Here is a 13,756-nt window from a genome sequence, read left to right on the forward strand (position 1 = left end):
ACTTACTATTTATGTATTGTTTTAAGGCAGGATTTCACTCTGTAGTTCTGGCAAGCCTGGAACTTGCTATGCAGTCCAGGCTGACCACCAACAGAGATTCACCTGCCTCTGCCTTCCACATGCTGAAATTGAAAGTGTGTGCTACTATTAGTAAAAGTAGAGCCACATTATTTATTATGACCCTCATAAATTAACAGCAAACCTTACTACTTTATTAAGACTTCAAATTAAAACTTCAAGAATGAATATAAGATAGAAAAATAACCTTAAGGAACCTACTGACCAATACTGTGATGAGAAATGCTTTTTGTGAATAAAACTTTTAGACCTTGTGCTGGGCAGTGGTGGCTCACATATTTAATCCCAGCACTTGGGAGGCAGAGGCAGATGGATCTCTGTGAGTTCGAGGCCAGCCTGGTCTACAGGGTGGGTTCCAGGATAGCTAGGGCTATGCAGAGAAATCCTGTTTTGAAAAAACAAAACAACAAAAAGATTGTTAGGCCTCACCTCTTCCCAATTCCAGCTGCCTGCTCCTCAATAAACACAATCTGGGACAGAGGAATGGCCATGCAGCACTCCTACAAGGAAACCAACAGAAAAAAAAGAGCTCTATTACCCACGTCAGAAGATCAAGTCCAGATGCCGTTTCCCTGTGAGGAAAACATCAAGGCTGTATTCCTTAACTAAGCTGCTCACTTTCGCCAGGGTCAGGAAAGTACACACCTAGCAAGGACTCTACCACAGCTACACTTCCAATCTCCTTCATAAACTTAAGGAAAATTGAAATAAAATTCCGTGCTGCCATTGTGGTGCATGGGAGAACACAAGGAGAGTTTTAAGAGCGGGTGCAGAGCGGGCAAGATGGCTCAGTGGGTAAAAGCGCCGGCCCCAAAGCCTAAACCCGAGTTCAGTCCCCAGGACTCATAGAGTGGAAGTGAGAAGTCTGCAAACTATCTGTTGACCTCCACATGGGCACAGTGTTATATCCCACTCACATAAATAAAATGTGATTAAGCCAGGAGGTGATATATCTCTAATTTCCGTACTTGTGAATCTGAGGAAAAGGAGTTCAAGACCAGCCTGAGCCATACAGTGAGACCCTGTCTCAAAAAATAAAAGTAACATGGGGCTGCAGAGCTGGCTCAGCAGTTAAGAGTGTCTGCTGCTCTTGCAGAGGAGCAGAGTTCAGTCCCCAGCACCTATGTTGGGCAACTCACAACCACCTGTCACTCTAGTGCGGGGAATGCCCTCTTCTGCCCTCCTTAGGTACCTGCACCTACGCGTGGGCACACACATGTAAATCAATAAACCAATAATAAGGCCTTTTTAAGTAAAGTAAAACAATCATTATTACCAACTAAATTTTCAAGTGAAATTTATGAAAAAAATTTGAATATCTTCTTTTTGGTAAAATATGAATGGTAGGATCCATATCCAATGTAAAATAACTCATCATTTGCTTTGTTCAAGTTTCAGATTAAAATGAACTTACATGAAAAAACTTTGATGTAATATTTCTTTTTTTTTTTTTTTTTTTTTTTTGGTTTTTTTCGAGACAGGGTTTTTCTGTGGCTTTGGAGGCTGTCCTGGAACTCCCTTGGTAGTCCAGGCTGGTCTCGAACTCACAGAGGTAATATTTCTTATAAGAAACAAAAAAAAGTAAAACAATTCTAACTGGTATTTGAAAACATAAGAATGGAGATATGGCTCAGAGGTTAAGAGCACTGACTACTCTTCCAGAGGTCCTGAGTTCAGTTCCCAGCAACCACATGGTGGCTTACAACCATCCGTAATGAGATCTGGTGCCCTCTCCTGGCTTGCAGACATACATAGAGGCAGGATGTTGTATTCATAATAAATAAATAAAATTTTTAAAAAAGAGGTTTTCTAAAAAAAAAAAAGAAAAAGAAAAAGAAAAAAGAATTAAGTATTACAGCATGGGGGAGACAAAGGCAGGGAGATCTCTTTGAGTTTGAGGCCAGCCTGGTCTATATAATAGCAAGTTCAAGGTCAGACTAGGCTAAAGAGTAGCACCCTGTCTCAAAACAAGAGAAAGCAAACAAAATCTTAAACGGAGGGGGGGGGGGCGGGGAATAGCCGAGCATGTGATTCAGTGATAGAAGCACACACTGGGCATAGTCAAGGCCCTTGGTTCCAATTCACACTCCAGTTCACACAACTCATTAAACTCACATTGTTTTTCTGGTCTCTCCAAATCAGCCGGTGTGTACTAAGAAGAAGAGTCCCAGCATCAAATTTTATCTAAAATGGTAAGATCATTATTACAAGATGTCAATATCATGTCACATTATCCAGATTTCGTTACCCAGTAAGCACATAGTATGAAGTTAAATATTTTAGAATGAGGTTTATATATGTATATATATGTATACACACACACACACACATTGCCATTATAAAATTATGGCAAAATTTGAAGTAATCTACATGTAGTATCAGGGATAGTTAAATAAAATGTATCTATTGTACAGCACACATGCCAAAGTTAGAAGAACGATGAGGCAGTATTACATACGCTATCATGGAACTCTAAGGCAGAGCTGATGAGAAAAAAAAAGGAATCTGCAATGTATTGCATAGGATGAAATTCTGCAACAAAATGTGCTTTACAGGTGTGGGCATACGCGTCTCTAAAAAAGAACAAAAGGAAGGCCTAAATGAGAGCACAGTAAGCACGCATGATCTCCAGGAAGGGTGGAGGAGTGGGAGGGAAGAAAGCAAGGGATTCCTTTTTAAAGGATTCAGTGTGTGAGTGTGTGTCTGTGTGAGTGTGTGCACGTTGTCACATGACCGACAGTGTCGGCCGAGGCCTGAAGACGGAGTTGCCTCTCGGAGCTGGAATTAAGCAGCTGTGAGCTGTTCTTGTACTAGGAGCAAAAGCATGGTCTGGAAGACCTGTGTGTGCTCTCAACTGCTGAGGCATCTCTCCATTAGCCCCTCCCCCCACCTTGCACTTTATAGCATGGTTTGACAATAGATTGTATAAAATACTTATAAAAGAAAATCCAGAAGTAGATGTAAACATATATAAGAGACAGCAATAGAGACTCAATCCCTGTCACTGATAACACCTCGCCACAACAAATTCTAGAGGAAGCAAATACTTAAGAGGGAAAAAAAATTGCTGGAGAGATGGCTCAGACATTGGCTGCACTTCCCAGAGGTCCTGAGTTCAGTTCCCAGCAACCACATGGTGGCTCACAACCATCCATAATGAGATCTGATGCCCTCTTATAGCATGCAGACAGAACATTGAATACATAATAAATAAAAGTCTTTTTTCTTTTTTTTTTTTTTTTGGTTTTTCGTGACAGGGTTTCTCTGTGTAGCTTTGGAGCCTATCCTGGCACTCCTCTGTAGACCAGGCTGGCCTCGAACTCACAGAGATCCGCCTGCCTCTGCCTCCCAAGTGCTGGGATTAAAGGCATGCACCACCAATGCCTGGCAAAATCTTTTATGAAAAGGAAAAAATATGAAAAATTGTTTTAAAAAATAGTAAAAATAACATATCTAAAAAAAGTCTCAAGATTGGAGAAGCCTTTCTACAAAAAGCATTAAGCCCATTGGCACTGAGGGGAAAAAAAATCAATTATATTCAGATGTTCACCCATAAACTATTGATGGCAAAAGCTTTGAACAGCAAAGACAGAAGATAAGTGGCCGACTAGGGGAAATAAACACAACTAATATCCAAGAAAGGAACAGCCTGCAATCCACTAGAAAAATGAGCAAAGTTCACAGAAACTAATGATGAAGTGTATACCCATTAAACAATGCCCAGCCTCACTGAGTAAGCTAAATGCAAATACAAGTTATTATTTATCCATAAGATGGATGAGGCCATCCACTGATGTCTTTGTAAACCAATGGGGGGATTCAAACTTCCACCAAGAGGAAAATGGATCCCTGAATGGTGGACTACAGGCAATAACTAAAATGAATATGCAGACTGTCTACTTAGAGTATTCATTAAAGTGAGTATTGTGTATTAAGTATATCTGATAGGATTCCATTAACTATCAATCCTTCAGATTTCTTTTTCTGGAATGGGGGAGCAGGGTCTCACCATGTAGCCCTGGCTGTCCTGGAACTCTCTCTGTAAACCAGGCTGGCCTCAAACTCAGAGATCCACCTACCTCTGCCCTTCAAGTGCTGGGATCAAAGGCGTACACATCATGCCTGGCTATTATTCATTCAAATTTCAAAATCGTGAAAATGTGAAAGGTATGCTAAGAACCAATAAAATCTCTAGATTGATTTTTTTAAAGCAAAAAATAAATAAAATTGAAAAGAATATACACAATAAGTTCACATTAATATATACATATATACATGTGTGTATATACATGCATACATATAACACATGTGCAATATATATTATTGTGTGCGTGTGTGATTGTTGCTGAGAACTGAACCCCAGTATGATGGTATTTTGAGTTAGAGCCATTGGGAAGTGCTTATGCTTGCATTGCCTGCATAGAGTCATGCAATGGGGACCCAATGATGGATCAGTCATTGTCTGAACAACAGATGTGTGCTCTCTCTCTGCAGGCACGAACCTGGGAAAGGCTGAGGTGCACCAGTGAGATGCTGCTTATCTGCAAGACAAGATGAGGAACCTCAAAGTCCCAAATCTCCCTTAGATCTAGGACACTCTCACCACAGTACTGTGAGGAGGAAGTCTCTGCTTATGCCATCCAGCCTGGCTAACAGTGTTATAACAACCCAACTGAGTAAGATGCACTGTTGTTTAAAACTCTGGTATGTACTGGGATGGACCTCAATCGATGAATTGCTAATCTAGCATCCATGAAAAGCAGGGAGGGGAGGAGAGGGGAGAGGTGTTCCCAGCAGGTGGTTCCCAGCACCACAAAAACTGGTGTGGCTGCATGTGAGCCCCTCGCTCTGGAGATAGAAACTGAAGGATTGACGGAGGCTGTGGAAGACCCTGTTCTCTCCACTTCCCCTCAAAAACAAAAAACAAAAATACTATTGTATAATAGTATGAAAAAGATGGCGTCTGTTTCTGTATGACTGAAGTTTTTTTTTTTTTTTTTTTTTTGGTTTTTCGAGACAGGGTTTCTCTGTGGCTTTGGAGGCTGTCCCGGAACTTGCTCTGTAGACCAGGCTGGCCTCGAACTCACAGAGATCCGCCTGCCTCTGCCTCCCAAGTGCTAGGATTAAAGGCGTGCGCCACCAACGCCTGGCTATGACTGAAGTTTTAATTTCATAGATTATTATCCCTAAAAATTAGATAATAAACCGATTTAGAGTTAGGATCCAAGAGATTAACAAATCAAATCCTGTCAATGCTGTTAAATATAAATATGACATTTCTATTTCTCTAAAACTAGAGAGCAGAATTTTCCATAAAATAATACTTGCTTGAATCATTTTCAGTCATCTCTAACGTTACGAGGCTGGGCCTATTTTCAGGCTATCTCACTCCACACACTCATGAAGAAAGATTTTAGTAAGATTTCAGGTTATTACAAATAATGCCAGAATTCTTGTGAGTTTAGAATCATGTGGTTAAGAATGTTTGTTTTAATGCCTGTTATGAGCCCGATAACATCATAGTATGGATGGGGGTGGGGTTCACGAAGCTGGACCATCTCCCAGCTGAAGAGAGGCTCCTGGAAGTGGGCGGGTCAGTTTTCTTCAGGGATGGGACCCAAGAGCTTACCTATGCTCCAGTAGATGGCCCCACAATCACACAGAGCACTTAAGCGGACTCCATGGATTTAAAAAGCAGAGCACATGAAGTTAGGAGGGGAAAGCGATAGTGGGGATAGGGAAGGGAGTGGGGGTGTGAGTTTCATCAAAATACATTGTATGCATGTAAAAAATTCTTATTAAACAAGTAACCAATAGGAGCATTATTAAATACCAATCGAGAAAACCTCAACATTTACTTAGTGCGCGGATCTGTGTGACTATGGGTGTTAGGACACACATCCCAAGATCAGGACATCTCTGAAGAGCTGCAGAGAGCTGGTCACTCAGATCCCTGCTGGCAGGCGCCTTACCCACTGAGCCACTTGGCCAGCCTTGTATCACGCTTAAATAGAAGTTAAAATTATGTATTCTGTTAACAACACTGTAAGGTACCCGTGATATTATATTACATTAAAAAGTAAAATGTTCACATACCACCCTTATAGCAAACCTATGCAATATGCCACAAGTAATTACTTCTGGGCAGTGGTGTGCTTGTTATTTCAAGTTTCTTTCTTCTCTCTCTCTCTCTCTCTCTCTCTCTCTCTCTCTCTCTCTCTCTCTCTCTCTCGTGTGTGTGTGTGTGTGTGTGTACATGTACCTAACCAATATTATTAGTTTGAAAAAACAATCAAAGAGACCTGCCATTGGCATAGTTAACTTCATGTTAACTCTGGTCTAATGTTAAATCAATCATACACAGGAACATGCCTTTGTAGTTTTTTTCAAGACAGGGTTTCTCTGTGTAGCCCTGGCTGTCTTAGAACTCAATCTTTAGACGAGACCGGCCCTAAACTCAGAGATCCACCTGCTTCTGCCTCCTGTGCTGGAATTAAAGTCTTGCACTGCCACTCCCTGCCCCCCAACATGCCTTTTAAAAGTCCACAGATAACAGATAACTAACACTTTTTGACACACTTTTTGTTTTGTTTTGTTTTTGGTTTTTTGAGACAGGGTTTGTCTGTGTCAGTCCTGGATGTCCTGGAACTAGCTCGAACTCACTGAAATCCACCTGTCTCTGCCTCCCAAATGCTGGGATTACAGGCACCACCACCGACAGACAGTGACACATTTTAAAACATTTTTTTTCCCTCAGAATAAGACCCACCAGTATTGCCAGCAAGATGTTAGTAATGAATAATGGCGTCACTGCTAAAGATGTGCCGAACCATCAGTTTCAATGCACTCTGGGTATCTGTCATAATTAAGTTTCTGTTGCCATGATAAACACACTGACCAAAGGTAACTTAGGGAGGACAGGGTTTTATTTCAATTTACAGTTTATAATCCGTCATAAAAGGAAGTCAGGGCAGGAACTGAAGCGAGACCAGGGAGGAATGCCGCCTCCTAGGGGGTCTCCAACTTGTTTTATACAACCCCGGACCAGGGGCAGCACTGCCTATAACCGGCCGCGCCCTCCCACATTACTCATTATTAATCCAGAAAATGCCTCTCGGACCTGACCACAGAAAAATCCGAGAGAGGCCTCTTCTCAACTGAAGCTCCCTCTTCCCACATGGCCCTGGCTTGTGTTGTGTTGATAAAAACAAACAAACAAACAAACAAACAAAAAAAACAAAAGCAAAAACAACAAAAAACCTAAACAGTACAGTAGTCTACCAGAATACTTGGACTTAATCAGAGAAGACTTACAAGTTCTGTGCTTTCCTCTGAGTCAGAAGTACAAGACTGGGCAGTGGTGACCAACGCCTTTATCCCCAGCACTGGGAGGCAGAGGCATCACTGTGAGTTTGAGGCCAGCCTGATCTATATAGCCAGTTCCATGACAGCCGGGACTACATACAGAGAACCTGTCTCAAAGGGGGGGGGGGGACTGGAGGGATGGCTAAGCAGTTAAGAGCACTTGCTTTCTCTTCTAGAGGACCCAGCACCTACAGGGTAAGTCGCAACAACTCCAGGGAAGCACCTCTGGCCTAGGCTGACACCTGCCCTGAAGTGCACACACACCTATACACAATTAAATAGAAAGGAGAGCTCAAGTACTTCCAGCATGCAACTCAGCCTAACTTTAAGTGTCTTGGCTAGTCTGATTTACACAAAACCAAGTAGCTGAGTTTATAATATTTTAAGAATCTCTTTGTTGATAGTAAAAACTCACGTTTTCAAAACAAATGTTTTGTTAACTGAGTAGTGCACCATGTTCCCTTAGAGCAGACCAGTTCTTGTTTTATCTTGCTGAAATTAAAGTTTAGGATATACATTTCAAACTCATGCCAGAGTTATGTCCCACGTCCATGAACAGGAGGATAGGTGAAAGGCTGCTGCTCCAGGGACGAAACTTTGCTATAGTTCCTTCAGCTCTTCCTTCCCTTCAGCTCTCCCGTGGATTATCCTCTCAACCTGACAGGCGAGCTAAACTGGTTTGCATTTCCTACTCAAAACCAGAATAATCTGAGCTCCTTGAAAAGCAAATCAAACTTTACTCAAGCCGTTTCGGAAAAGATCCCGACTCAGAAAGCACAGTACAGTCCGCAGAAACATACCCTAGGAAACCCAGGGGACCCAGGCCAAACATCGCATGCGCCTCCAACATCTGTAAGCACTGACCAGGAAAAGGTGTATACAAAGTATAGAGGAAGGCTTCATTTCCACAACAGCGAGGAAGAGGGGGATGCAGCAAGTGAAAATGGAAAGTAAACGTGCTTGTGGGAACGCCAGCTCTTCTGCCCCGTTTTCAGGTCGTACATTTCAATCAAATAGGACGGCTCGTAGTTTCCAGTGGGTACAAAATAAACTTGCATTCGGTATTTCTCTTATCATTTGCGATCTCTTAAGATTTACGCTTGCATTATAAGGCAGGGCTTACAGCTTTACTCCACAAACACCAAACGCAGCGCCAAACCGCCTCCTAAAGTGGGTTCCTGCAAGTGCTTCCTACGGAGCAGACAGGAAAAAAACCCAGGGGGCTGGACCCCGCTGCCTCCTTCAGAAATCCTTTCGGACGACGGACGGACCTCCGCTTAGCCCAGAACAAATCCATCACCCATGCCGCAGGAGGGCGTTCCGGGGACGCGCTCCGGACACGACGGAACTGGGCTGTCCCGGGCTCAGACCCCTCCACCCCCACCCCGGTCCCCCGCGCCCCGGCTCGCCGTCCACCGTGCGCCGCGGGCCCTGAGGCCGAAGGCCGGGAGCCCAGGGCGGAAGACGAGGCCATGCCGGGCCCATCACGAGGGCCCGCGGGGCGGGACAGCCTCCGCCCTACCTTCTCCTCGCCGTCGTAGACGCGCACCCCGCGCTGCTGGATCACCAGCGTCTCGTTGATCTCCAGGAGGCCGCTGGTCCACACGAAGCGGTCCATGGCCGCCGCTGGGCAGGCCTCTGCCGCTCGCCCGTACTCCGGGGCTGCGAGCGGCGCCCCCTGGTGGCCGGCGGGGGTGGGGCGGCCGGGAGCGAGCGGTCCTCCTCCCCCACCCCCGGCGTGAGGGACCGCCCCCTGGCGGCGGCCACTTGTGCGCGCGTTTGTTTTTCTGTCACTGCCAAGCCCGTTGATAGTACATGACGACTTATTTTTTGTTGTTTTTCAAATAGTGTTGACAGCAGGAATTGTTTTTAATACATCTGTAATCAGCGTATTAGGTGATGCCCTCTGCTCCTCTCTCCGGTTTTTGTTTTAGACTAATTTTCATAACGTTGTATTTATTTTATGAGTGTTTGTGTGGGTGGGGCACATGCAAGGGCTCCACTGTAGGAGGCACAAGACACTTCATGACACCGTGTCCTCTCCTTCCACCTTGCGGATCTTGGGGATCAAGGCTTGGCAGCAGGCACCTTTACCAGCTGAACCACCCCACGGCGCCTTTAAAAATAACGTGCACTGGATCTAGATTGAGGGAGGTGACATGGAAATAAAGCAAAAGCCGAACCCAAGCATATTGTCATTTAATAAGGACAATGGAGGACATCAGTCCCTCCTAGAGACTAGAGACTGTACACATAGTGCAGGGGGCTTGGGCGTTTTATAGGGCTGGAAAAGGGGACTTCGGGAATGGAAGAGTCTATATGCAGGTCAGTTCCCCTGCCGTCTCAAAGTGATGGACACCAATTCAGGTTGGCATGCTAATCTTATCTGAGGCGTCATCCTCCATCCTGACAGCCCACAGGTGTCACCATTCAAGGCAACTTTCCTGCCTGGAGTTTCCGTCCACCTGAAGCTTTTAGGTCACTAACTTGCAATGTGTATGTATGGGTGTTTTGCCGACGTGAAGGTCTGTGCATGGATCCATGCCTGTTGCCCAGCTAGAGCAAAAGGCTTGCATTGATTATTATTCTGTCCAGTGTTACATAGCTTGTTCTTCAAACCAGGCATGGTAGTACACACCTGTAATCCTAACACCTGGGGAAACAGAGACAGGAGGAGCGTTCCAAGTCAGCCTGGGCTACATGGCAAGACCCTAAAAACAAACAACAACAAAATACCACACATGAAAAAGTATCTTGGGGATCAAAGGAAGGAAGGAGGGAAGGAAGGGGAAGAAGGAAAGAAGGAAGGGGAAGGAAGAAACGCAGGGAGGGGGAAGGGAAGGGGAGATGTGGTTTTTGGGTTTAGTTTCACTTAAGTGTTTGGGGCTGGAGAGATTGCTCAGTGGTTAAGAGCACTTCCAAAGAACCCAGGTTCAATTCCCAGCACCCACATGGCACCTCCTCACAACTTCCTGTAACTACAATTCCAGAGGATTCAAAGCCCTTTTCTGACTTTTAAGGACTCCAAACATACATTTGATGCAACAGATATACATGCAATTAAGGTATCCATGCAAGTAAAAAATATTTTTTAAAAAAGAAATATTTGCCCAACAGCATTTTTCCTGTATTTTCTGTTTTGTAGTTTTCTTCCTTTTATAAGGTATATGTTTTATCTTGAGGTTGTCAGTGTTTGTTTTGTTTCAAATTTGAGTCAAAGTTAGCATTTTGCATGTTGGAATACAGATACCACGACTGTTGTTTTTGGAAACAGTGAACATCTATTGGCCAGATAGCTTGGTTATATTTCTGAAATCTGTTGCATTCCACTGTTTGTCTTCATGTTACACTGTCTCAGTCATCATGGTTTTATAAGTTTTGAAAACAGATAACGTTCCTGCTCCAGCTTGGTACTATTTCACAGTTGTCTTGCCTATTCTAGATCCTTTGTATTTCTTACTAATCTTTAAATAACAATATAGGGTCCTCCAGTCCAAGAGGAGACTCTAGCTGCTTATTTAGTTTCTGTAGTTTCTCTGTGCTCTACTCTTACACTGGACATTTTTGCCAGAGCCTCCTCCTTTCTGAATTCAGTGAGATTCCTATCAATACCAATCTTGCCAGGTCTCTGCCTGGTCATCTCCATGGTTCAGTCTCTCACTTTAGTCTTTTTTACCCAACTGTCATCATTCTGTCCTTAGGACTGACACACCCTGTCCTTCCACAAGCACTAACTTGTTTCGTGAGCCCGCAGGGGAAGCAACAGCAATCCTATGTCCACATTTATAGTCAGCTGTGTTGACGGTGACCTGTTTTGAAAGACGCCTTCTCTGACGTCTTAGAAAAGAACCTCACCTCCCACCCGGCACTGTGGAATGGCTGTGTGTGTTTAAAAATAAGCTGCTCTTTGTGTGGGGTTGCCGCTTCGTGGGCTTTCCCCCATCCATGTTGGCATGTCCAAAAAAGATCGAGGAGGAGTCTACTGTAGGATTTGGAGGGAGAAAAGGCAAGGGGAATGGTGTGATTTTGTTACAATCACAAAAAAAATGGTCTTGGGGTGGGCACATTTGGAAGTTAGGCAGAAATTGACACGTTGAAAATATAGTAGTCTCTTGGTGGTGCATGCCTTTAATCACAGCACTTGGGAGGCAGAGACAGATGGATCTCTCTCTGTTCGAGGCCAGCCTGGTCTACAGAGAGAGAGTTCCAGTACAGCCTCCAAAGCCACAGAGAAACCCTGACTCGGGGAAAAAAAAAGAGAAAAAAGAAAAAGACAAATATAGTAGTCTCAAAGGCTTTCTTACTATCTCAGCATATTGAAGTCTTCATAATTTCTCTTTTGTTCCAGGCTTAACTACAGACACACACACACACAACTAACAACTATTAAGGTGAATATCGAAGACATAAAATTAACTGGGTTGGTAAGCATCAAAACTCAGGTCGTCATGCCTGGAAGGTAAGCTATCTCCCCAGCCATCCAAAATAACAATGTACTTGTATTCATCAAGGTTCGCTAATAGAACATAACTGATAGGATGACTTATTAGTCTGGCTTACAGTCTTTGGCCCTAGTAGTCCAGCAATGACTGTCTCCCAATGGAAAATCCAAGAATCCAGCAATTGTTCAGTCCACGAGACTGAATCTCAGCAGTATCAATCAGGTGCTGCAGTTCTGGAGGATTCTTAGAGAGCTGCTGGTCTTCAGTCTACACTGGAACGCTGAAGAAGTTCTTATACCAGGGGACGGACACCCTCTGTAGCAGGACAGATGAAAGTTCTTATACCAGGGGGCGGACACCCTCTGTAGCAGGACAGATGAAAGTTCTTATACCAGGGGACGGATACCCTCTGTAGCAGGACAGATGAAAGTTCTTATACCAGGGGACGGACACCCTCTGTAGCAGGACAGATGAAAGTTCTTATACCAGGGGACAGACACCCTCTGTAGCAGGACAGATGAACATGCCAGTGCGAGTGAGAGCAAGCAGGCAAAAAGCAAAAGCTTCCTTCGTGTCCTTGTTGTTCCACCAAGTGTGCCCAGATTCAGGATAGGTCCTCTCACCTCAGATGACCCAGTCAAGAAAAGTCCCTCACAGACATGCCCAAAACATGCCCAAATGCTTAGCTTTTAGTTGATTCCAGATCCAGTCAAGTTGACAACCAAGACCTGCCAGCACACCACTGGAACTTCCGCAATCAGTCGTATTGTAGTGAGTGTCTAAAACAGCAGTGGTGTCTTTAAAAATAAGAGCTGTTGGGAAAGCTACACTAAAATAGGATATTGAGAGAGAGAGAGAGAGAGAGAGAGAGAGAGAGAGAGAGAGACTACAGAAGCACCAGGGATATAGCTCAATGGCAGTGCACTTGGAACAAGTCACTTGAGTAGCTAAAGATAGTGCAAGATAAATTGTAGCTGGACCCTGGACCGGCAACATTCCAACCTCTCCACAATCACTGAGGTTCTAATCAATTAATCAGCCTTGCAAAAAGTTCCAGTTTGAAGACGCAGCATCTTTCCGGGAATATATTTCATACATGTCATCTCCTTGAGGGCTGGGGTTACAGATGTGAACCACCACTGCCCCACTGTCTGGGTTTTATATAGGTGACATGTTTAAATGATGGGAGTGAACGATTATAGTAGCATACCTAAACACACACAGATCCAACAAGCGTTAGTTTATCTTCACAGGAGAGTTATATACTGCCTCAGAGGAAAAGTTATATTCTTTTTTTCTTCTCCTACCCTTTTGCAGTTCACAAATGCAGGGAAAGGGTTAGTTAGCTACACACTTGTCGCCTTAGCACTCAGAAGGCCAAGGAAGATTGCCAGTTTTAGGTCAGCCTGTGGTAGGTACACTGAGAGAGTTTCAATAAAATCACAGCACAAAGGTAGATCTTAAGATTTTGTTCGCAAGCTGTGCAAACACGGACGCCTAACACTTGGGCTCATCTCGTTTGCGACATGTAATGGCAACCCACTCACTTCAGCTAGGCAGTTCCAAAGAGCAGTTGTGAATCAGTACTCCTCAGGGACGTTCCAAGCTGTGCCCTGGGTGAGCTCGCCAGCAGCCATCTGCTGTCCTCTGCCTTTACTCGGGCTGTGTCTGGAGATTTGTGCGGACTTGTCAACCCTAGTGCTGCTACAGCCTGAGGATACAACGAGCCCGCTCCGCCCCAGTCCATCCAGCTGGAAGAGCGTTGTTTGATTTTCGAAAACCTCACGCCACCGGCAGCCAACTCCACAGACTCCGGGACGGCCCCGCCCCTCGTCCAGCCCCGCCCCTCCGCGCTCATTGGTCGGTTCAAT

At 44.4% G+C, this 13,756-nt stretch overlaps 1 protein-coding gene and 1 long non-coding RNA gene across 2 annotated transcripts in view; both read right to left on the reverse strand.

Annotated features, from left to right (window-relative positions):
- Nucleotides 1-9,122, reverse strand: part of Vps36 (vacuolar protein sorting 36 homolog) — a 23,890-nt gene extending 14,768 nt beyond the window's left edge. Inside the window, exons 1-3 of the mRNA XM_005087633.4 lie at nucleotides 8,966-9,122; nucleotides 2,194-2,262; nucleotides 508-578 (exon numbers count right to left, since the gene is read on the reverse strand). Of these exons, the coding sequence (XP_005087690.1) occupies nucleotides 508-578; nucleotides 2,194-2,262; nucleotides 8,966-9,061 (236 nt within the window). The 5' untranslated portion in view covers nucleotides 9,062-9,122. The remainder of the gene's footprint in view (nucleotides 1-507; nucleotides 579-2,193; nucleotides 2,263-8,965) is intronic.
- Nucleotides 9,123-11,723: 2,601 nt separating this feature from the next.
- Nucleotides 11,724-13,752, reverse strand: LOC121135152. The gene is made up of 2 exons (XR_005872353.1): nucleotides 13,433-13,752; nucleotides 11,724-12,200 (listed from the first exon to the last, which is right to left on the reverse strand). It is a non-coding gene; the product is annotated as an uncharacterized LOC121135152 (long non-coding RNA).
- Between the last annotated feature and the right edge of the window lie 4 nt (nucleotides 13,753-13,756).

This window comes from Mesocricetus auratus, unplaced genomic scaffold, assembly GCF_017639785.1.
Source record: "Mesocricetus auratus isolate SY011 unplaced genomic scaffold, BCM_Maur_2.0 Super-Scaffold_100031, whole genome shotgun sequence".
NCBI lineage: Eukaryota > Metazoa > Chordata > Mammalia > Rodentia > Cricetidae > Mesocricetus > Mesocricetus auratus.